Consider the following 22,495-nt stretch of genomic DNA (forward strand, 5'->3'; position numbering starts at 1 on the left):
GGAATCTTTTTTTTTTTTAATCCTTTACCTTGACGAAGCGTGACAATTTCAGTGAACAAACGATTATGTTCATGATGACCTATGCATAAGACAGGCTTCTTTGCGAGCCAATAAAGCAGGAATTCGTCAAGATGTGCTGTGCACGATAATTTTACTTTCGGATTATAGACACCAAGTGCGGACCATGCACGGCGTGCAAGGCTATCGACTAAGCTAAAACTTTAATCCCTGACTCCAAATTTGGCCCCCGCCCCCTTCCCGCGGACACCGGGTGCAGGCTCTAATTTGAAAATAGAAACACGGTGTTTTAGCGTAACGTCTGAAACTACTTTACGCCCTATTTATTTCGTCAGCCGAGGAGTGATCATTTGAAAGAATATTTTATTGTTTCTTAAATATCCAAAGACAAAAAGACAAAAAACTAACTGGTCGATCATTGCTTTTCTTAAGAAGTAACAAGAACAAAAGTTGCACCAGCAAAATATAAACATGCGTTATACATGGCAAAAAATGAAGAACAAAAAAAACAGTGTTAAAGCGAAACCACCAAAACAATAAAACGATTATCGTCACGTGCACTTGAAGAATTCGCCGGCCTTTCTAATCAGCGAAGCGTACGTGGCACTGGACAAGATGGGACGTCGGATGGCGGAATTGGAAGCCGACGTTGCGTTCTTCGGGATGTGTCTGCGGAAAAAGTGTGTGGACCCGCTATTCTTCAAACAACTGGTCGCCTCCGGGATACCGTGGAAGGACAAGAAAAAGGTCATCAACGCCTACAGGTCTGGAACAGGTCAACGGGCTCAAGACATCCGCAGCGCCTGTGACAGACTCTGGAATCTTCTTCTCGGAAAGAACTTCAGGAGGCAAGGAGACTACCGTCTTTGGAGCGCCGTCATGAGGACACATTTCGACCGTGCGTGGTATGTCAAAAGAAGGCATGTTTTGGACAGTTTCAAGTTGTGGAATTCTCGGGGGGCAGAGGTAAATAAGTGTGTATAGGGGACAGGAAATTGTAAACAACAGCATTGTATAATTAACCTGGAAAATGTAGTGGTGTCAAAGAAATTGGAGGAGTTCTTGGATAGAGGTCCGAAGTACTGTGTAAACATTAAGCCGTCTAGAATCGACGTGTTTTCTGACACACAGTCAATCGCCAGGATTGTGGATAGTGAGGAAAAACTTGCGTTTGTCGAAGATGCGGTAGGGCGCATGGAAAAATTGATGGGAAACGCGTATCCCATCGATAGGAGGAATTGCAAGGATGTGAGAGCGGTGAAACACGAGTTAGAAAGGAGTTCGTTAAAACTGTTGCAGACAGATAAAACAGGAAGGTTTGCAGTTTTGCCTGTACAGGCCTTTCAGAAGAAGTCGGAGGAAGCGTTGGGATCATTGTTTAATGAATGGAAGGGCAATATCGGGAAGCTGAGGAAGAGCATTTGCAAGGTTTTTCAGGAGGAAAGCATGGAAGAGGTAGCGAAACGCGTTTTGAAACCGTTGCGTTCAACGCTGAACCTTAAATTCTTTTTGAAGGATCATAAGATTGAAATGACCCTACTTACCGTTGTTAACGAGAATGGGACGTGGCAGAAGGTGGTCTCATGCTTCTTACAGCGGGGTTTGAAGTTAGCTAATTTGGAGAAGTCAATTGCCTTAAAGAACTCTAGTGAGTTGATTGAAGTAATGAAAACGTTTCACGGAAGGAAGGGCGCGGTATTCTCCATGGACATCAAGGACGTATATTACTCTTTAGAGAAAAGCAGACTAATGAATAGAGTGAGGATCGCCTTGGAATTATACCTTATTAAGTTTCAATCAGGAACAGGAATAGCGGTGGATAGTTTTCTTTCGGTGCTAGACCTTTATTTAAAGTCAACGGTATTGGAATACGAAGGTCGCAATTTTGTGCAAAAAGAGGGAATATGTATAGGTTCGTCTGTAGCACCTTTGTTAGCGGAAATTTACTTAAACACGGTGGACCAGCAAGTGTATGACAAGGTAGAAGGGTTGTCTCCAAAGTGTTTCGTGAAAAGATTTGTGGATGATATTTTAGTTTGCTCTGTTCAGGAAGGATTGGACCAAGTTTTAGAACAAGTAATAAGGTCAGCGGCGCCAGAGTTGAGATTCACGTTAGAGAGGCCAAGGGGCGAGGTCCTGCAATGTCTCGACCTGCGTTTACATTTGGAACGAGGTCTTTGTTGGGAGTATGGGAAGGAAAACCCAAAACCGGTTCTGTCAAAGAGTAGCTGTCACTCGAAAAACGTAAAAGCCGGGGTAGTCAGATCTTTGATTAGTAATGCTTTGGTGAGATCATGCATGCATTTCGGACCGGAGGCACTAAAAAACCAGTGGGAAAGACTGTTAATGGCAGGATATGGGGAAGAGTACATCAAAAGGCAGATTGCCCTACAGTGCAGGGAGAAAAAAGGGAAAGACGCAAGAAATCAGGAATAGGTACGCTGTAGTTCCGTATTTTCACGAGGTGTCCCACAATCTTAGAGCACGTGTTAAAAAATATGGCGTGGATGTCGTATTCAGCACGGATTTTAGGTTAGATAGATTGACACCTTTTGAAACGGTTCAGAGGGGCTGTCAGAATGCGCATAGGGAAAAGTCGGTGCCGTGTAGCGTAGGCGTGGTGTATGAGGTTCCTTTGGCGTGTGGTTTTAAGTATGTAGGCCAAACCTCTCGGTGTTTGAACGACCGTTTAACAGAACACAAAAGGAATGTTAAAAATAATGCAGCAAATTCGGAGTTGGCTAAGCATCTGCAGGAGTGTAGAAACTGCACAACGGATTGGTCTGGAACGGATGCAGTTGTTAAGGAAAGCAACGATGTTAAAAGGGTGGTAAGAGAAACAATTAGGATTAGATTGTTGGGACATTGCATTAGTCAACCTTCCATGCAAATAAAGAACCGCTGCAAGCAATTTTTACAGTTTTAAGTGTTTTTTTAGTCATTTTGAAAAGCTTCTTTGGTGTGTATTGTCTGTGGTGTGTACTGCTGTGTATTTTCTGTTTTCTACAATTTTGGAGGTGACCAGTTTTGAGTGGGATGTTGTTGTGGGCTGTTGTCCTGTTTATTGTGAGGACACAAAAGAGTTGCTTGAAGCTTTGTGAGGCATATCTTCTGCTAGAACCTTTTCACTTGGAAAAGTTGGGAGTGTCCGCTTCTTTTGTGATAGAGTGGAACCTGTAAAGTCACGGTGCAAAAGACAAGTCGTATGTGATTGGTTGTTGACGACGAGAACGAACTATATAAGAGGAAGTTGTTGAAATAAACGTGTAGCTGAGTTTGAAACCTGTCTGTTTTTTCCGTTACTTCTGCTCTTCAAAAAAAAAACCCAGTCTCAGGGTAAACAACGAAATGGTTGACTTTAAGAAGGTTGTAGCGTGGTCTGTCGTGATAATTCGCGTTTTTCGCTTCCTGGTTGGTCCTTGGGCATTCTCCTGTGCTGATGCCGCAAACTTATTGGCTACAGACGAATAATGAGATGTTGGAGCATATATGGGGCCTATGTGTAACGTTTAGTTATTGAAGATTTTGACCGGCGTTGCTTGACTCGAGTGAAACTGATAAACTGCTATTAACCTCCACATGTCCACTACTTTCTGAACAGAGGCCCCTGCGTTGCAAGGTGGGACAACATCTGCGATCGTAAAGAAAACAATCAAGCATCCTAGGAACTCTGGGACGATATACGTCCGGGCACAAGTCGACCTCAGAAGCACGATTGCTTACTGTACACTCTAAAAAAAAAGCCCGTGCGTCTACTCTCCCGCACAACACTCGGAGAGACAATCACCGCAACTTGCTGAGGCAGCTCAGCGAATGACGATGCCGAATCATACGTTTGGACCAAAAAACGCAGTCTGAGTTGTGATATTAAGCAATGCAAGCGTGACGTTTTGCCTTCATGAGTGCCACAACTCAAATTGCGCTTTTTTGGTTCAAACTTGCTTCGGCATCGCCATTCACTGAGCTGCGTCCGTAAGTTGCCGTGATTGGTTCTCCGAGTGTTGTACGAGAAAGTAGACGCGCGGCTTCTTTTTAGAGTGTACGGGAAACCGACCACCTGCGATTCCAACAGTCCCGGCCACGCTTACTGGTTCTTGGACAGAAGGCGCTGCATAGATTCATTTGAGAATGCTTGTAATATTATACGTAATTATTACACAACGAAGATTGTGTGCGAGACGACCTGTATGCAAAACATTGTGGGAGGCTGATTCTAATATTTTTATACGCCTCAGAAAAAAAAAACAAAAAAACACAGCAGTGAACAAATTGGGGAAATAAAAAGAATAAAATACCGGTTTGCAACAGTGTCTGATTTACTGCGGACGAGCTGTGCCGTCACCACCAGGGTGGGACATGGGCTAAGAAGACCGCCATGAAAGATATTCGGGACGCGAGTGCGTTCGAGCGGACTAGACAACCGTATGCAGTGATGTCTCGTTAATATGGACGCTTCCGTTCCCCCCCTAAAATTGTCCAAAATGTGTGCTGTCTTTAGTATCGACACAAATATGCGGGTATTTTCTCAGTTTTTTCCGAAAATGGTGTCCATATACCGGGATATTCATATTAACGGGGCCCACGTGAGTACCAAAACGATGAATTGTCCAACCTGTGCGACATTCAGCATAAACAGGGGCTGTTTCATAACACGCGACTTGGGTAAGAGCTCGGGTGAGTCGACCACCCGAAACATTTGGTGAAGCCCATAAAACGAAAAGGGTGTCATATATGTATATGCCGACCACCAGTCGGCGCAACAAACTATGGGGGCTATATCGTGTGTTTCGTCACGAAAGGATGGGCGGTGTGACGTTAGAGACTGTCTGACCGATCCAGAACCACGCAATAACCGTTAGGTTTTTCGCTTATGACACTATAAAATATTTAAAACAAAAGATAAAAGGAACTTCTGGTAACAAATAACGGGATACACAGAATCTATAGTCAACAAAAAATTCCCGATGATCAGGTAAATACTGGTGTCACAAAAAGCCAAATGAATATCGTTGAGATGGAAAATCCCACGAAGGCTCATTTTATTTCAGAAACGTCGTAAAAATTCATCGCGACATCTACAGCCATAAACGTGCCTGAAGGGCTTTCAAAAGTTTTATATTTATACAGTATATGACTCGTGACTGACTTTTGTTAAAAGAAGCTCGTCTTACGCGGAGAGAAATTCGTCTGGTTCTTGCGCAGGGTTGACGTTGATTAAAAGAATATTGGGTAGACCTCAATGCTAGATGCATTGACGTCTACTCATATTCTTTTTAATCAGCCAATAAGATCGGACTTGTGACACCATCGCAACCCCCGTGCAAAAAGCAGACGAAATTGCGCTCCGCACTGCATTCCAAGGTCTCATGAGTCCACAAGGTTTATGAACGGGCGAGCTGAATAACGTTACACATGATTCGAACCGAAGACAACGGACGACAAAGGGGAAAAAGGGCAAACACACATCTTAAGTTAGTTTAGGATCACGGGTCCGAAGAACTCCCATAGAAAGCGAAAAGCCAAGAAACAAAGGAGTGCGTCGCCCATGGGCGTAATGCGCACGCTCGGCTCGGAACAAAATAGAGCGTCGCCCACCGCCGAACGAAGCGAAACCGGTAACAGAGGTTCTCGGCGCGAGTGAGAAGCTCACGGCTTGTAGAGCGGGATAACATCATTGCGAAGCGATGTACGGCTATCGATAAGAGGGCTGGAAAATTTTCCATTTCGTATTGTAGAGGGTGGAGGGAGGATACGATTGCAACGTCGCTCTATGTATGAAAGTGTCAAGAAGAAACGATAACCGCTTTCCTGAATCACGGTGCAAGCGATTTCAACTACGAGAGTTGGAAGATAATTTGGGAATTGGCTTATTTATGAAGGAGATTGAAGAAGCAGACGGAATCTGCTTCTCCGTTCTCCTGGTGCCAGTGAATGCAGTGAAGCGCCACAATATTTTTAAATGTTGGTGGCCGCCCGCCTTTCTACCCTGGTCGGCTCCGATCAAAAAGAGACAAGGGGCGTCAAGAAAATCCCTTCCCTGCCAGTTCCGTGTAATTCGGTGCCCGGTAAATGCAGTGAGACGCCATGCTGGCAGTTCACCGAATTCGCTGGGCAGTCCCGGTCCAGTCTATTACGGCCAAGGTCCAATCTGGGCCCCATAGCTAGTCTAAGCAAGTGTGCTGCCCGAGGTGTACCATGTTGTAAACTCCTTCATCAAGAATCTATTCAAAATACAACTTTCCAATTGACACCTTTGCCCTCAAGTAAGTATTTAATAAAGTTTGACAATTAGTTTTGATGTATAAAAAACTTGTTTATTTACAGCGTCTTCCTAGCAGACTTTTTATCAAGACGCCTTTTTACAACAGTGATTTTCATTGCCTCGAGTACTTCATTCGTTATTTACGCACGGTTCCAGAAAACGAGGCACCCTGATACCTTGCGCCAACAGATTTTCAATGTTGGTAACCCATTGGCTAAGACAGGACGGTAACCCATTGGCTAAGACAGACCGGGCGGTGTATAAATGATAGGACTCGGGAACATGCAAACAGTTTGAAGAACTTGACGGCAGCAGGCCACTTGGCCCTACATTGCCGTGACTGCAAGAGCAAGGCGAACCTAGACAAAGTTACCATCATGGGGCACCATGAAAACCGGTTTGCACGTGAGGTTTTAGAAGCTTTAAACATACAAGAGAAAGGGGACATGTGTGTTAGTTCACCATCTGTGACCTTAACCAGAGAAAAGAGGATGTTTTTGCGAGGTGGAAGCACCGCCCACAAGTAGACAGACGAGCAGAATACCTTAGTTTAAAAATGAAGGAAAAAAAAAAGAAAGAACAGAAGCAAGCTAGGTATGATTGATCCTAGCCCGCCGATGAAGATGAAGTGTTTCATTAAATGCAGTTGGTAGTCCAGCGGTTGAATGCGTCTCTCTCGTCCTCCTTACATTTGTATGTTTGGTTTGTTCAGCTGGTGTCTTCTAAATATGTGTAACCAACGTACTCAACTATTTCCTGTGGTCAATTACCAACGTTGGTAGGCAACTGGCTAAGACAGGCAAATGGTGGGGGGGGGGGGGGGCAGCTTAAAGCAATCGATTGCCAACGTTGGTAACCCATTGGCTCTGTTACAGTCCATATTTCTGCGGGCGTTTTCACTACCGTGGTCATTACTGCAGTTGTCGTATTTTGTGCGCACTTTGAAGTCATTTTTGGGCAAGCAGATATAATGCCTTAGCTTCTTTTGTTATATGTTGCGTGATAACCTTTGTTTGTAAATTGAAATGCGCATCAATTTATGTCACCTCCTACCTCAAACATAGAATGTTCGAGATTTTAATTCAATGTGATTTTTATTCGTGAATACATGTAATTGCTTAATCAATCACCGGATATTTGTTTTAAGATTTTATTTTTTGGTAAAAAATGTTAGTGCTTTTTATTTATTTTTAATTTTGTCCGGTTCAGCCTGAATTATAGGCCGTGCTTTGCGGCTCAGCAGACGGGGTTGCTTTGAGATTTTCAAGGTCAGATACAGCTGACAATACACCCATGTTGTGTGTACTGGGGAGGCGGGTGGGAGCTTTCGGGGTTGAACCCTCGCTCCCCCCCCCCCCCCCCTTCCCCCCTGGAAACGTTTCCCGGCTGCGTCGCTAAATGGACATAAGAGAAGAGGCACTATGCCTTTTCCCGTATTAACATACACACACGTCGAAGGAAGCGTGCATTTTGTATTTCGTGGGGAATTCACTGAGCATAACTGTCAGTTTTGGGATTACGTGCGTTAGTTATAGTCAGTCACGGGTGGTAAAACGTCCTCCCATCTCTTTCCACTTTTGCAGAGCGAAGGATCGGGAGGAGGCGACCTCCTCCGTAGTGTTTGCTTTTAACCTGTCACCGACAACGGCGTTTTTTTTCATGGACGTTCAAAAGCGCTACAGCTTGCCATGCATACTGCGTTCTACTTCAGTTGCTAACTTGCTGTGGGTGTGAAAACTGAAGAATCGTTTCCCCCCGGAGCCATAGCTACACACTGTTCTCAGTGTGCACGATCAGTTCACTAAAAAAACTAGGACAATTACTTATAACGTTGGTAAGCCACTGGCTAAAACAGGCCAAGGTTGCCCAGCCTAAGTCAATCGATTACCACTGTAGGTAACCGACTGGATATGACAGGCCAAAGTTGGCCAGCCTAACCCAGTTGATTACAATTGTTTGTAACCAATTGGCTAAGACAGACCAATGTAGGCCTGCCTAAGCCGACCGATTACCAACGTTTGTTAAGCCCTTGGTTAAGATTGGCCAATGTTGGCCAGCCTAAGCCAATTGATTGCCAACGTTTGTAAGCCATTGGCTGAGATTGGCCAATGTTGGCCAGCCTAAGCCAATCGATAGCCAACATTGGTAAGCTGTTCGTCAAGTCATGCCAATGTCGGCAAGTATGTACTACTGTACCACCCTTATCCGTAGTACGACGGCCACATTGGCCCAACATTGAACCGTTGTTTGCCAGTTAAATACCAATTTTGGCCCGACGTCGTGTGCTGTATGGGATAGTCCAAATCAGTGGCTAGGTAATGCCCGTCTAAGTGAAATTAACTACAGTATTTGGTTCTGCGCCGTCCTGTCGTGTACGTTTCTTTACTCGTGTCGAAGTTCTTTTGCTGCTGTTTCTTCTCAAGATGTTCACCCCAAACCAGCTAGCCCAACACGCCACACTGTAGCAGAAATAGAGAACCACGTTGAGAACCTGTTTGCACTCGGCATCAGAAAACAGAACTGAACTTTGCAGAGAAGGTACCCAGGCAACCGGCAGCAAAATCTTTCTGCATTGGACGCAGTTTCATCATCATCATCATAATGCCTTTATTTGTGCCAATTAACAATCAACAAAGGTCTCCAATGTGGCACAGTGAAAAAAAAAACAAATTGCACAACTGTAAAACATGCTCAACTGATAAAACTAGCATGCAACAAAACAAGACAGTACATTTTTAGCGACGGAAGATATTCTCATCTAATTGTCTACTGAGATTTACGTAGGTATCAAAAATATCAAACTTTTCATGCCCAAGATTGTTTACACTTGTCTGCATTCTTGTTGTTGGTGATGTCATGTGTTGATTGTGGGGATAAAAAGTGAGAGCTGTCCTATTTGAGCGAGTCGGTTCGTTAAAGTTCACTGTGAACAAAAGTGCTGAGTCAATGTACCCGTGAACTATTTTATATAAGAAGGCAACATCGCGCGATAATCTTCTGAGGGATAGACACTGTAGGCCAAATTTGTCGAGCAGGAGTTCATAGTTTTAAAAATGCCTTCGGCCAAGGTATTTGTCATAGATTATGCGCACAAAACGTCTCTGAACTGACTCTATTTTAGCTGCATCACGTAGTGTCAGTGAATTCCACACCACAGAGCCAAAGTCTAATCTCGATCTGATAATAGAACAAAATAAACGAAGGAAACAAGCATAGTTCGCAAACTTTCTAGTTAATCGAGTAATCATTCCAAGTAATCTAAATGCAGAACAGGCAATATGGGCGACATGGCAGCCAAAGGATAGAGTAGTGTCAAAGTACACTCCTAGATCACGAAGCGATGATACTCTTAAAATGCACTTATCATCAATTGAGTATGAATAGTGTATAGTTTCACGTTTTTTACTGAAAGACATGACCTTCGTTTATTCTGGATTGATGATTAAGCAATTTTCCCAACACCAGTCTAAAATATGCGATGCGTCACTTTGGCGAAGGTCACAGTCATCGATCAAACTAATACTTAAAAAGAGCTTGATGTTGTTTGCGAATAACAGCACGTTTGAGTTTACTACGCAATTAGATATCTCATTGATAAAGATCAAAAACAATAGTGGACCCAAATTAGAGCCCTGCGGTACTCCCGATGACGGATAAAAAGGATCAGAAAAGTTTTTTTTTTAAATGCGTACGACACAACGACGGTCAGTCAGGTAGCTTTGAAGCCATAATAAAAGCACAGGAGAAACGCCATTACGTGACAATTTGTGCAGCAGCAAAGCGTGGTTCACGTTGTCAAAGGCTTTCGAGAGGTCAAAATAAACAACGTTAACATGACCGCGATTACAAACAAAAGGCACTGAATACTCAAGGAAAGTACAGAGGTTTGTCTCGACTGAGCGCCCCTTGATAAAACCGTGCTGAAAAGAACTGATACAGCGCTTGAAATAAAAAGACAGATGGGTGTGCATCACTATCTCAAATACTTTTGAAAAAGGACATAGCAATGATACAGGGCGATAGTTCCCAACTTGCGAAGTATCCCCCGTCTTATGAATAGGAACAACAATAGACTCTTTCCACAGAGATGGAAATATACCCTTACTCAATGAAATATTAAATATATTGTAGTGTTGCAAACTAGCGCCATCTACGGGAGTGTGTAAATAAATGGGGCGGCTCGAGGAGCTTGCTTGGGGCGGCTCGAGGAGCTCGCTCAGAGATTGGCCCGAACGTTGACCCGACGACATGTCTCTTTGATCTGACCACCGGCCCGGCTCGCGTCATGGGGCCCCGTTGGGCAGCTCGGTGAGTTGCGCCCTTGCCGGCCACCCTCGTCCTTGACATGTAGCTGGACCAGGGGGGAACGTCGCGTGTACCCCCCCCCCCCCCCCCCCCCCCTAAAACATAACATAATTTTGGCGACGAGGATATCTTTCTAAGTTTCGGTTGAGGTCGCTGTTCGGAAGGATAATTACTGGCATGGGCGCCCGGTGACTATCGCGGTCCTGATTCTTCTTTTTCTGGGTTGGTTCCCTGTGAACACAACGATTGTCAAGTGTTGTTCGCGGACGCGGTTTGCCGGGATTGGGCCCTCGCCAAGATGCCTTGTTCGAACGAACAAACGAACGAAAACAAAATGGCAGTCATGGCGGCCGGCCTTCCCGATTCTCGCAACATGGCGGTTAACCCCTCGTTTTGAAGGAAGAAAAAGACGAAGTATGGAATTCCGGATTTGCGGATTTGTGACAGTGCAAATCGAAATCTTTCGCTTGAAGGATTATGAATCCGACTCGATCGAACACCTAGGTCGTTATGTTCCAGCTGTTTTGTGGTTTGCACTTCCGACCGGTGTTCTCGTCTTCACTGCAGTACTATAGCCCGAAACTTCATTCTTTCGAGAACGTCTCTACATTATGAACTAGTGTGAGCAGGTTCCTGTTATCGTAAATAGTGTTTCGTGACGGGATTTCGTTCAACTAGTTGGGTTTTGAGGCAGTTGTGTCCAGCTCGTGCAAGCGTACCATTTACAGCTTTTGCACTTTGACATTGACTTGAAGCACCGTACAGAGGTTTACGCCTGAAAAGATTCGGTGTATTAATACAGTACGCCGCACAAGGCTACCCGAGTATTTTACAGCCGTTTACCTACATTCACTTACGGACTTGTAGTCTTCTCTCTTTGAAATTCAACCTTGTCGGTTGTGACCGTGTCCACACGTTGTGAACGCGCGACGTACGTCACACATGTCTTTTGCATAACGGTGTTATTGATCACCATCGGTTTCGTCAGTCAACCTGGTGAGGTTCAAAGCCGGTGATAATAAGTTGTCAACGGTCATTCGAAAGTGTGCTGCACATGACAACCTCTCTGTACGTTGCGCACAAAAGCTCACGCGAGGTCATAATTCTTTTTGGTGTCCCGAACACGATTCCATCTTGGGTTGAAACTCGCCTTGAGTGTACATGCTCCTCACTGGCAGTTGAGCAATTTTTTTGTTTCTTTCGTCATCTTTGAAAACAGACTTTGAAATACTCCTTATCATACCTGCAGTTACATAACGGAAAACACACAACACTTTACAGTCATACAGTCTGCGGCATTACCTCCACCTACACCATTCCTTGCAGTCGCTGGATCGCTACCGCAGGCATGGCCCGCATGGAAAGAAACGTTCCTATCATTCTTAGGAGCGTCGGGTCTTGAGCAAGTAGAGCCCAGAAGAAAAAAACAGCTCTTGTTTTCGTTGCTGGGAGTCGAAGGGCAACGTATAGTGGCTGCTTTTGGGTTAACAAATCTTCCTGCCACAGAGCTTCATGATGAATTCGACACGTTCATGACGGCGGTAGAAAAGCATTTTGTGTTTTCCGGCTCGCTCGCGCTGGAACGTAAGAAGTTACGCAGTCGCGTACAACAGCCCGGTGAAAGTGTCACCGAGTATCTCGCGGCACAGCGCCGTCAGTATGACCTTTGTGCATTCCAAGAGCAGTCAGACGAACGTATGTGTGACTTATTCCTCGATGGTTTGGACTCCCGTCGTGTCCAAGACCGGATCTTAAGAGAGTGTGTGGACACACAAGTGCCAACACTAGATCGTGCCGTACAGTTGGCCCTCCAGTTTGAGCAGTTAGCGCTTACATCTCAACAGTATCATCAGTCTCGTCGAGCGGTGCCTGACGCCCCTAATTCCACTGCCCCGGTGCAGTATGTTGCGGTGCCCAACACCGAACGCGCACAAGTGACCAGTCATGAAAGTCGGCAGTCTCCGGTCTTCCCGAGAGACGAACATTCAGCTATGCAGAGTGCAGGTTTTCCTGCATGGTCATATGAGCCGACCACGCCTGCACCAAGGTTCCATCGAGGACATCCTGCTTCAGCTCATGCATCTCGCCCATCGGGACGACAGAGTCACATGCAACGTCGTGACCTGCCTCCCGCGAGGTACGGACCGCAGCCAAACACCTCCTGCTGGTTTTGCGGACGGGGGACCCACTCAAGAGAACATTGTCCTGCATTGAGCGCACAGTGTTACATGTGCGGTAAGATGGGACACTTTGCGATAGTTTGTCGCAGCCGTGCACCACCACCTGCCGCGGACGGTGATCGCCGTCGTCATCCAGCCTCAAGCCTAGGACGACGACAACTCTCCAGACGTCCATGGAGGCCTGATTCGTCAGCAGCAGCATCAGCGTACAACTACAACGTTACCACGGACGACACCCCAGTTCGGTCTCTGAAACCGCAGGCTGAAGATCACAGCCAGTACAACCAGTTCATCGCAGATGTCAAGGTAAATGGAGTTCCTCTCAATCTCCTCATTGACACGGGATCGCATGTCTCCATTTTAAATGAGAAGATATTACAGCAAATTAACAGAGCTCGGAACATACGTCTACAGCGACCACGAAGACGTCTCATGCACTACATGCATCAGCCAATTCCAGTATTAGGTTGTTTCCTTGCTAAAGTCAAGTTCAGAAATAGACAAGTGCCATTAGAGTTCTACGTTATTCGGGGCGGGAGATCACTACTTGGCATTGATGGAGTACGAGAATTGAAGATGACCATATCAGGCGCGGAATTTGAATGTTCCTACGTTGATGCAGCTGTCCAAGGACCAGCAGCAAGTCACCCTGTGAGACCGGCCGACGACTCCCGGAGGACTCCGTTCACCGTGTCGTCACAGCAGTCCAGTGGTTTCGGATCAAGTCAACCGTATGCCCCAGGCAACGAATCGTCTTCACTACAACCCGGTGTCCACTTCCGCTGGCAGAATGCAAGGGTACCAAGCGTTCATGGCGACGGACCATCGCGACCAGTACTTCCAACTATCAACGCTCCACGATTTTCATCTACAGGCACAGACGTCGTGGACATCGAGTCTACAGAGGTGAAACAACCAGTTGTCACCAGTTCAAAGTCTTCTTCAAACCCGCCAGCACGGGACACATCAAAGCTGCCTCCTGGGTTCACGGAGTTCGAGCACTTGTTCACGCCAGAACTTGGTCTGGTACGGAACCAGACGCATACTGTAAAAGTATGCCAGAACGTGCCTCCTGTACAGTCAAGGCTACGTCGTCTGCCGATCACCCTACGTGATGCAGTTTCCGAAGAAATTTTCAAACTTGAACGTCAAGGAGTCATCGAGAGAATCAACGCCTCGGAATGGGTCTCACCAATCGTAGTAGTTAAGAAAAAGGACGGCAGCATCAGGATGTGTGTCGACCTGCGTGCGCCCAACCGGGCCGTCGTCACAGACTCTTTCCCTTTGCCACACATCGATGAGCTCCTCAACTCTTTACAAGGAGCATCACACTTTTCCAAGCTGGACCTAGCATCCGCGTACCACCAGATCCGACTCGACCCGGTGAGTCGAGATCTAACTGCATTCATTACTCATTTATTTTTATTTATTTTATTTATTTATACTACCGGCCGCCATGCGTTGGCCAAGGTAGGAGGGATACATGGATCAAGTTTTACGAGAAAAGCAAGCACAGAGTGTAACAGCGCAGCAAAACAAAACAAAAAAAAAAAATTTACATATATGATTACGAACACACAAAGAGCAGAAAAATATTCGTTTGAGGGGTATCAAGGCCTGAAACCTCAAAACTCTGGTAATTCGTTTATCAATGTTAGAAACAACGTTAGACAATTTGAAGAGACGATTTGTCCGGGTAACGCATTCCAGGCATGGATAGTACGAGGAAAATAAGAGTATTTGTAACAGTCGGTCCTGCACTTTATTTCAGTGATTGATTTACTGCGTTTATTTCTTGTGAACCTAGCTGTGTTGAAGTGAAAGTAATCTAGATAATCCAAGTTGTAGTTCCCATTTATTAGATTAAAAATAAATTTCAGTCGATTGATCTTTCTACGTTTTTCTAAAAGCGGAAGGCCGGCCTGTACATAAAGCTCCGAAATCGAGGTGTTTCTGCCATACTTGTTAAATATAAATCTTAATGCCTTCTTCTGAATTCTTTCTAATTTGTTAATATTACATTTTGTGTAAGGATCCCACACAACGTCGGCATACTCGAGTATAGATCTAACAAACGTTTTGTACGCCATGAAGGACTCTTTAGATTCAAGAGAGTATGTTTCGGTTTGGCATCCGCTCCTGCAGCGTTTCAGCAGATAATGTCAAAAATCCTCAAAGAATCTAAAGGAGTGCAGTTCTACTTGGATGACATTATAGTTTACGGATCCTCTCAGAAGGAGCATGATCATAACTTGCGAGAGGTGCTGTCAGCTATCTCCCGAGCGGGAATGAAGCTAAACATGGCCATAGTCTGTCCATGGACGGGTTAGCACCCCTTTCATTAAAGGTAGACCACGTCCAGAATTTTGAAGCTCCCTCAGATGCAGCCAAGCTTAAAGCATTCCTTGGTCTCATTGAGTATTACAGCAAGTTTATTCCGCACTGTTCAACCATAGTCGAGCCTCTGCGACGCCTACTGCGAAAAGGCGTGCGTTTTGTCTGGTCCCCTGAAGCTCAGGCGAGTTTTGAGAGAGTTAAGGCGAGCATCCATAATGCTCCCATCTTATCCATGTTCGATCCGTCCTTGTCAGTCGTAGTATCGACTGATGCCTCTAACTACGGTCTAGGCGTTGTACTTCAGCAACGAGCCGGGAGGCATCTTCAAACAGTTGCTTTCGCTTCCAGGTCGCTCACCGACGCTGAGCGTAGATATTCTACAGGTGAAAAAGAAGCCCTAGCTTGCCTATGGGCGTGTGAAAAATGGCACGTTTACCTATGGGGACGTCCATTCACCATTCGTACAGATCACCAGGCGTTGGTGACGTTACTCTCTAACAAAGGCTCAGGAGTACGTCCGCTACGTATCACCAGATGGGCATCTCGTTTGTTAAACTACAACTTTCGTATGGAGTATCAGAAAGGTGTTGATAATTTAGTAGCAGACGTCCTGTCTAGGCTTCCCAGTCCTGATACCGAGAACGGTATGTTTTTCGAAGAGGACGTAGTATCCCTAGTCATTGCTCCCTTGTCTCGCACAGATTTTCAGACAGCTACGGCCAATGATCCAGTTCTGCCTGGTGTGATACGGTATACTATGTCGACATGGCCACCGGATAGTGCCAGTGTGCCAGATTTGCGTCCGTACTACAGTGTAAGAAATCAGCTATCAGCGCACAATGAGTTGTTGATGCAGGGCGAAAAGATAGTTGTCCCGCAAGCTCTCCGAGAAAACATTGTAGATATGGCACATGAGACACATCAAGGAATCGTAGGAACCGCCAGCATCATCCGCGATCGTTATTGGTGGCCACGGATGGATGAACAGATCAAGCATAAAGTACAGCATTGCGCAGTCTGTAACGCGACAGACAGACCGGTCAAGGCAGCATCTGCTCCGCTGCAACCAGTCCAGTTTCCAGATCAACCGTGGGATAAGATTGGGTTGGACATTGTAGGACCAGTAGATAAAGCACCGCAGAGTCAGAGATTCTTCATAGTCCTCGTTGACTACCACTCTAAGTGGCCAGAAGTCCAGCATACTTCGACAGACACATCAGCAACAGTGATCGAGTTTCTAAAAAACATTTTCGCTCGAGAAGGACTTCCTCGCGAGATCGTCACAGACAATGGTGTACAGTTTGTCTCCAGAGAATTTGAAGAGTTTTTGAAAGGGCATGGCATTAAACATCTCAAGTCGTCATTGTACCATCCACAGTCAAACGGCCAAGTGGAAAGGTTTAATAGAGTTCTAAGGTCTTGTCTGTAACTTGCTACAGTTCAACACCGACCTCTTCCTGAAGCCGTTTAAGAATACTTAGAAGCATACAGACAGACGACACATCCAGCTACAGGGCGAGCCCCTTCAGTTTTGTTGCATGGTAGAATACATAGATCAAGAATGGATATCCAAGGTGTACAGACACCACAAGTGACAGAAAAGCATAGGAATCAAGCACAACTTCATGAGCGAGTTGAGAAGTATCAGTTCAAGATGAAGCGATATGCAGACACTAGAAGAGCGGCTAAAGAACCGAGGTTTTACGTAGGACAGTCAGTCCGAATTTTTCGTCCGTTGCATCAGACTAAGCTCCATAGCACGTATACAGAACCGCAAGTTATTGAAGAGCAAGTTGGTCCAGCAACGTACCGTATGCAAGATGGCCGAAAATGGAATGCGAAGAAACTTACGGCGGTACCTTCACAGTTGCAGAGGAGTTCGCTACAAGCAAGCGCAACCACAAATACAAGTCGTTTGCCACAAGAATATTTTGATGACGATGATAACGATTCAGTTACTGACAAGATAACAGTGCCTTTTATGCGTATGAAGTCTAAAGTTTTCACAGCATCGCCTTGCAAGGATGCTGTCCGTGAGAATCCAGCGACTACGACTACAAAGGAGTCAACGGTCCCTCCCGCTGCCCAGCCGGAGCCCGTCGTGACTTCATCAGCCCAGTGCTTTCAGCCACCGGATGCAAGCACGCCGGTTGCAACGCGTCCAGCGACGCCAGAATCGACGAATCTTCTAGAGCCACCTGACGGTGAAGTGAGTGAGTCAATGGTGCTTGAAGATCCCTCAGCAGTGACAGAGTCTGTCGGGATCACAGAGTTCCCTGTAGCGACCACAGTGTCTTCTCTATCGGTTACGGAACAAGAGACTTATGTACCTGATGACCGATCACAAACGGACAATCAAGTAACAAGCTCCACAACACGACGTTCCACAAGGCAAAGACGCTTGCCCGAGAAACTTAAAGACTATGTACTTTCCTTTGTTCATGATACGTCACATAGTACGTCTAGCGAGATTTTTGATGTTTAATTAAGACTTATAAGCATAATTAGATAAAAGTGCCTAACGCAAGTGTGAACGTTTTCAGAAATTGTAGAGGACTGTTTTTTCCCTTCGGAAGACTGTAACGCAAGCCAAAGATTGTATTCTGGAAAGAGCATAACGTGCCGTTACAGGCGTTTTAAGAATTTGATTCTCAGTGTGATACCGCAAATAAGTTCTTTTGTTAATTTTTTTTCCAACGGACATACAGTGTAAAACGGGCATGTGTTGCGAATAGTTCTTGTAGTTTCTCGAAATATTACGTCACTGTTAGTGTTACAGTGTATAGCCTAATGTTCGTCCAGAATACTGTCCAGTCAGTTAAGCAAAGAGTGTCTACGTCATGCTCTGGGTAAACTAACGTAACTCACAACTAACCATTGTTCTGAGCATAACTTAAGAACGACTACGTTGAGAATTTTTTTGAAGGAAAGGAGGAAAGGATCAGGAAGTGAAAAGTTCAACTTTCTAAGCAGTGTTCTCCTAACATTTTCAATTCAAGGAAGGGAGAAATGTAGTGTCAGCGTATCTTCCATGTACAGCGTTTCAGTTGGCTTCACGAGCAGTAGCATGTTTTCCTCTGTCATTTTATGGGGAGGAGAAATGTAGTGTTGCAAACTAGCGCCATCTACGGGAGTGTGTAAATAAATGGGGCGGCTCGAGGAGCTTGCTTGGGGCGGCTCGAGGAGCTCGCTCAGAGATTGGCCCGAACGTTGACCCGACGACATGTCTCTTTGATATGACCACCGGCCCGGCTCGCGTCATGGGGCCCTGTTGGGCAGCTCGGTGAGTTGCGCCCTTGCCGGCCACCCTCGTCCTTGACATGTAGCTGGACCAGGGGGGATCGTCGCGTGTACCCCCCTAAACCATAACATATATGCTCTAAGATAGGCGCAAAAAGATTCGAGCAACCTTTAACAATAAAGTTAGGCACATGATCTGTACCAGATGTTAGTTTCGGCTTTAGTTTCCTTATAGCCGCCAAGATCTCGCTAACAGTGACTTTGTCTACTGCACAAACATCAGAGTAGACAGGATCGTCAAGAAATGCACTATCTTTAGGGACATCGGAGGAAAAACAACCACTGAAATGACTTGCAAAAAGTTGGCGATATCCTTCGGGTTAGACAGATAATCAGAATTTCTTCTTAGACAGATACCGTGTGTACTGCCTTTTGTATGTTGTCTAGCAAATTTCCAAAACTTATCTGGTTTGTGAAAAATACTATTTTCTACTGCGTTTCAATGCACACACTCGTCATGAATAAACAACTTTTTAACAAGAGACCGATAAATGCTGAACTCAGCATACCACATATGCGATCCATTTTTTTTTTTTTTTTGTACAATTTGTGACAATGTGATTTTTTCTTTATGTAATATATTAGATCTTTAGAATACCACGAAGGATACTTTCTAGGTTTCGATGACCGTTTTGGAATAAAGTTTTCCATTCCATTTCTCACTACTGTCGTAAACGACTTCGCCGCTGAGTCGACAGAATCGTCCTTCAAAATGGATGACCAGTCGTAATTTTCAAAAAACCTATAAAGACCAAAATAATCGCCTGTGTTGAAGGAGTAATACGTCTGCTTTGGGAGAGCTGCAGATTTCAACGAATTATGGAAGGCAACAATAAAGGGTGGGTGAAAAGCGTCAACCTTAACAAGTGAAACATCGGCAAGAGTTAAGCCGATGATTGGCACATTTGAAAGAAAAAGATCAAGGACGTTCCCAGCGCTGTCATCACACCCGTTTAATTGACTAAGGCCATTAAAATGTATGAAATTCAATAGGTGAGACGACTTGCTTGCTGTTATACTGTTTTGACTAGTAACAAATCCTGACTGCCAGTTGGCACCAGGTAGGTTAAAATCACCATAAATGTGCACCCTGAACTTTGAAAAGTCAATTTCTTTTTCCAATGTATCAAAGTGTTCATTAAAAATACGATTATCCGATAGGGGAGGGAAATAATATTTCCCAATTAGGTAGTTACAACCATCATTTGAAAGCAATTCTAACCAAACGCATTCTGGGTAGGTTTCAAGGTCTTGTCTGCGATGCGAGGTAACTGACTGATTTACGGCGATTAATACACCGCCTCCGAATTTCTGGCGAGTTAAAGCATAATCACGGTCACGACGGTGGACGGTATAAGAAGGGGTCTGCACTTGAAATTTCCTCGTTGAGCCATGTTTCAGTTAGACAAATGATATTAAACTTGGAAGAGACTACATTTGGCAGAAATGTGTCTGCTTTGGTTCGTAAGCCACGAGTGTTTTGGTAGTACGCATTAAATGTCTCCATCATTCATCTTGGCATGATTGTTTTCAGATGTGCTCATACGCGAAGCGTCCAACCTTCCAAAGAACGGGTGAAAAATACAACCATCGGGCCACACTTCCGGTCTGTTAATTAATTCGAATGAGTCCTGATTCACCTCGACATGGAAGGAAGAGTACGTCTCATACTTGGTCTTCATTTTAGAACAGCAAATCGGATTTCCCTTCAACAAAGGTTCGACGAGTAAAAGAACGTCAGAAGCTGTCGTGTCTGGAGCCAGACGTGAAACAAACAATGCTGCTTTCCGAGGGCGGGAAATTACGCCCACTTTCGAAGCCTTTCCAGTCCCAACCATTGGTTTGGTTCTTCGGCGTCTGTTCACGATCGTGAAGCCATCGGGCACTTCTGTCGCACTCAGGTGCTCACCTTGGCGGGGAATCTCCCGTAGACCAGCAGCTTGTGACGAGTCTTGCCCGTTCGAGTTGATTTGGCGCACTTGTGCGTCAACTGCCGGGAGAACGCCCCCCGGCGCCGCCGCGGATGAACTCGAGGATTGCCTCGGCAACGCGGCCTCATTGGATTCCGCCGTGACGGACGAATACTGAGTCCTTGGTGGTACCGGTGCGGTAAGTCGTTCCAGAAGTTTTCGTTTGAGGTCGAAAACTTCAGAACGATGATCTTTGTTTTCTTCTCTGAGGCACTTCACCTCTGCTGTCAGTACTTCCATTTTGATGCCGATGGTATTGATGCAGCGTTCAACAACTCGCTGGATGGAGCCTTCCCCGGTGATGCCGGTCTTGGTAGCAGAGACGACCTCTTCGGGGTCCTCAGAAAATGTGTCTGAGTCATACCCATCCTTCGAGCTTGTGCGATGACGACGAGTGCATTTATTGCACTTGTAGGCACTTTTTCCTGACTGCATAAGCACTTCGTATTCGCCAGGACCAACATTAACGCAGTCGCAATGAAAAATACGTTTGCAACCGCCTGCACAAGCAAGGAGGTTTCCGCTGTGTGCAAAACGTACTCAACTTTTACACGTCATTTCATTTCATTTCATTTGTTCAACCCTTAAAGGCTCAATGGGGGGAGGGGCAGGGAATATAAAATCGAAAATACAGAACACTGCACGAAGCGAAAAAAAAACGCCCATCATTTATATATTTGTACACGCTATAAAAATAGCAAAGCAAATCCACACAGAAAACAAAAACATAGGTCAAAAATCACCAACGCAGCGCCTATGTAAGCACTAGCAAAACAAAATAAAAAATAAAATAATAAAATAAGTAATAAAAGTAAAAGTACCCAACTATGAAAAACAATGTAGAAATCACCTCACGAAACAGACCGGTGTCACTAATGTCGACTAACGTCATTCCGTAATACGGAGACTTCCATTTTAACCCAGTGTACCTAGCGCTGCCAGCGCTGCTGGCAGTGCTCCGGAACTTGGAAGTTTTTAACGGCTTTGTTTGCTCGTATGATAAAATCAGTAGTAAAATACATCGCTGCAACCGAAATGTTCTGCACGCTTGGACTGGAAGACGGAATTAGAGGCGCCTTTCGCTTTCGCTGAAGCTCAATCATCTGGGCAACATTTATTAGACAACCCGCGGGACATGCTCCAAAAAGCGAAACCCAAAGAATATGAAGTGGGAGGGCGCTACATTTACCCCCGTGGACTCTTAGAAAAAAGCTAGTAAAAAGCTAGTAACTGCAGCAGTTATTGTCCCTTTCTGACCGTTACTACCTTTCACTATTTACTACCTCAAACGCGCGATAGGTAGTAAAGTGTTAGGAAAATACAGCCATTACTACCTGTTTCTGAACGTTACTACTTGCTTACTAGATATTTACTACCGCAAAGGCGCGGAGAAAATGTCGGCGCTTCTTCCTACCCGATTGCCAGCGTTAGAGACGTACTTGCTGTTTCTGATCACAGAGGGAGGTATTCAAACGCAATCGTAGCGTCAAATATTGTATGAGGGGGCATGTTTAAGGGTTGGAGCTGACTTTATAACGATCACAGCCTCCATACCAGCACGACGTGGAAGCCAGCGCTGCTATGGTGCCTGGATCGCGTCTCCGACTGGTGTGTTTAGCGTCCTATCCCGCCCATACATTAAAAGTGGTCCCGAAGTTGCAAGGAATGACATCACAGAAGCCGAAATGTCAGGCTCTTGCCAGTCGCGATCCTTACGGTTGGCCGTAGAAATGCTGGCGAAAAGCACGAGCGAACGCGAGTGTCGCTGTCATCACAACGTCCTGGGCGTCCTAGGCGTCCCAACTTCCGGCTACTGTAGCTTCCGTGGACTCTCACAGTGGAGAGCGACCTGCAGCAGAACAGGCGTCTGTCACACGTACCGCAGCTGTTGGGACACCGCCAGGATCGCGTCCGACGACAGCATGACACTTCTATGACGTCATCAGGCGGAAATCGAGGGGCCACTTTCTTGTACGCGGTAAAAACACCAGTCGGAAACGCGTTCCAGGCACCATTGCGCTGTAGCGAGCGCAGCAGCCATTGTTGATGGGATGGTCATGCGGCTTACTTTCTTTCTCGTTTGCATTTATTTGTGAGTGTTTATATTTTCATTTTGGTTTTAA

The 22,495-nt window shown here is 45.5% G+C and overlaps 1 protein-coding gene and 1 pseudogene across 1 annotated transcript; both read left to right on the forward strand.

Moving 5' to 3' along the window:
• Positions 1-633: 633 nt before the first annotated feature.
• On the forward strand, positions 634-2,308 carry LOC120841648 (annotated as a pseudogene).
• An 8,257-nt stretch (positions 2,309-10,565) lies between these two features.
• LOC120841647 lies at positions 10,566-12,799 on the forward strand. The gene is made up of 3 exons (XM_040212586.1): positions 10,566-10,588; positions 11,835-12,535; positions 12,633-12,799. The coding sequence occupies exons 1-3, from the start codon at positions 10,566-10,568 to the stop codon at positions 12,797-12,799; spliced, it is 891 nt and encodes a 296-aa protein (XP_040068520.1).
• Positions 12,800-22,495: the final 9,696 nt, after the last annotated feature.

Source organism: Ixodes scapularis, unplaced genomic scaffold (assembly GCF_016920785.2).
Source record: "Ixodes scapularis isolate PalLabHiFi unplaced genomic scaffold, ASM1692078v2 PGA_scaffold10__122_contigs__length_95168666, whole genome shotgun sequence".
Classification (NCBI taxonomy): Eukaryota; Metazoa; Arthropoda; class Arachnida; order Ixodida; family Ixodidae; genus Ixodes; species Ixodes scapularis.

What these genes read in the sequence shown, in the direction of transcription:
- LOC120841647 (XM_040212586.1), top strand. Translation starts at nt 10,566, where the DNA reads ATGGGGCCCCGTTGGGCAGCTCG. An exon ending in GGGCCCCGTTGGGCAGCTCG is followed by an intron (nt 10,589 to 11,834) that starts GTGAGTTGCGCC and finishes TCATACCTGCAG; the next exon opens with TTACATAACGGAAAACACAC. An exon ending in ACAAGTGACCAGTCATGAAA is followed by an intron (nt 12,536 to 12,632) that starts GTCGGCAGTCTC and finishes GCCTGCACCAAG; the next exon opens with GTTCCATCGAGGACATCCTG.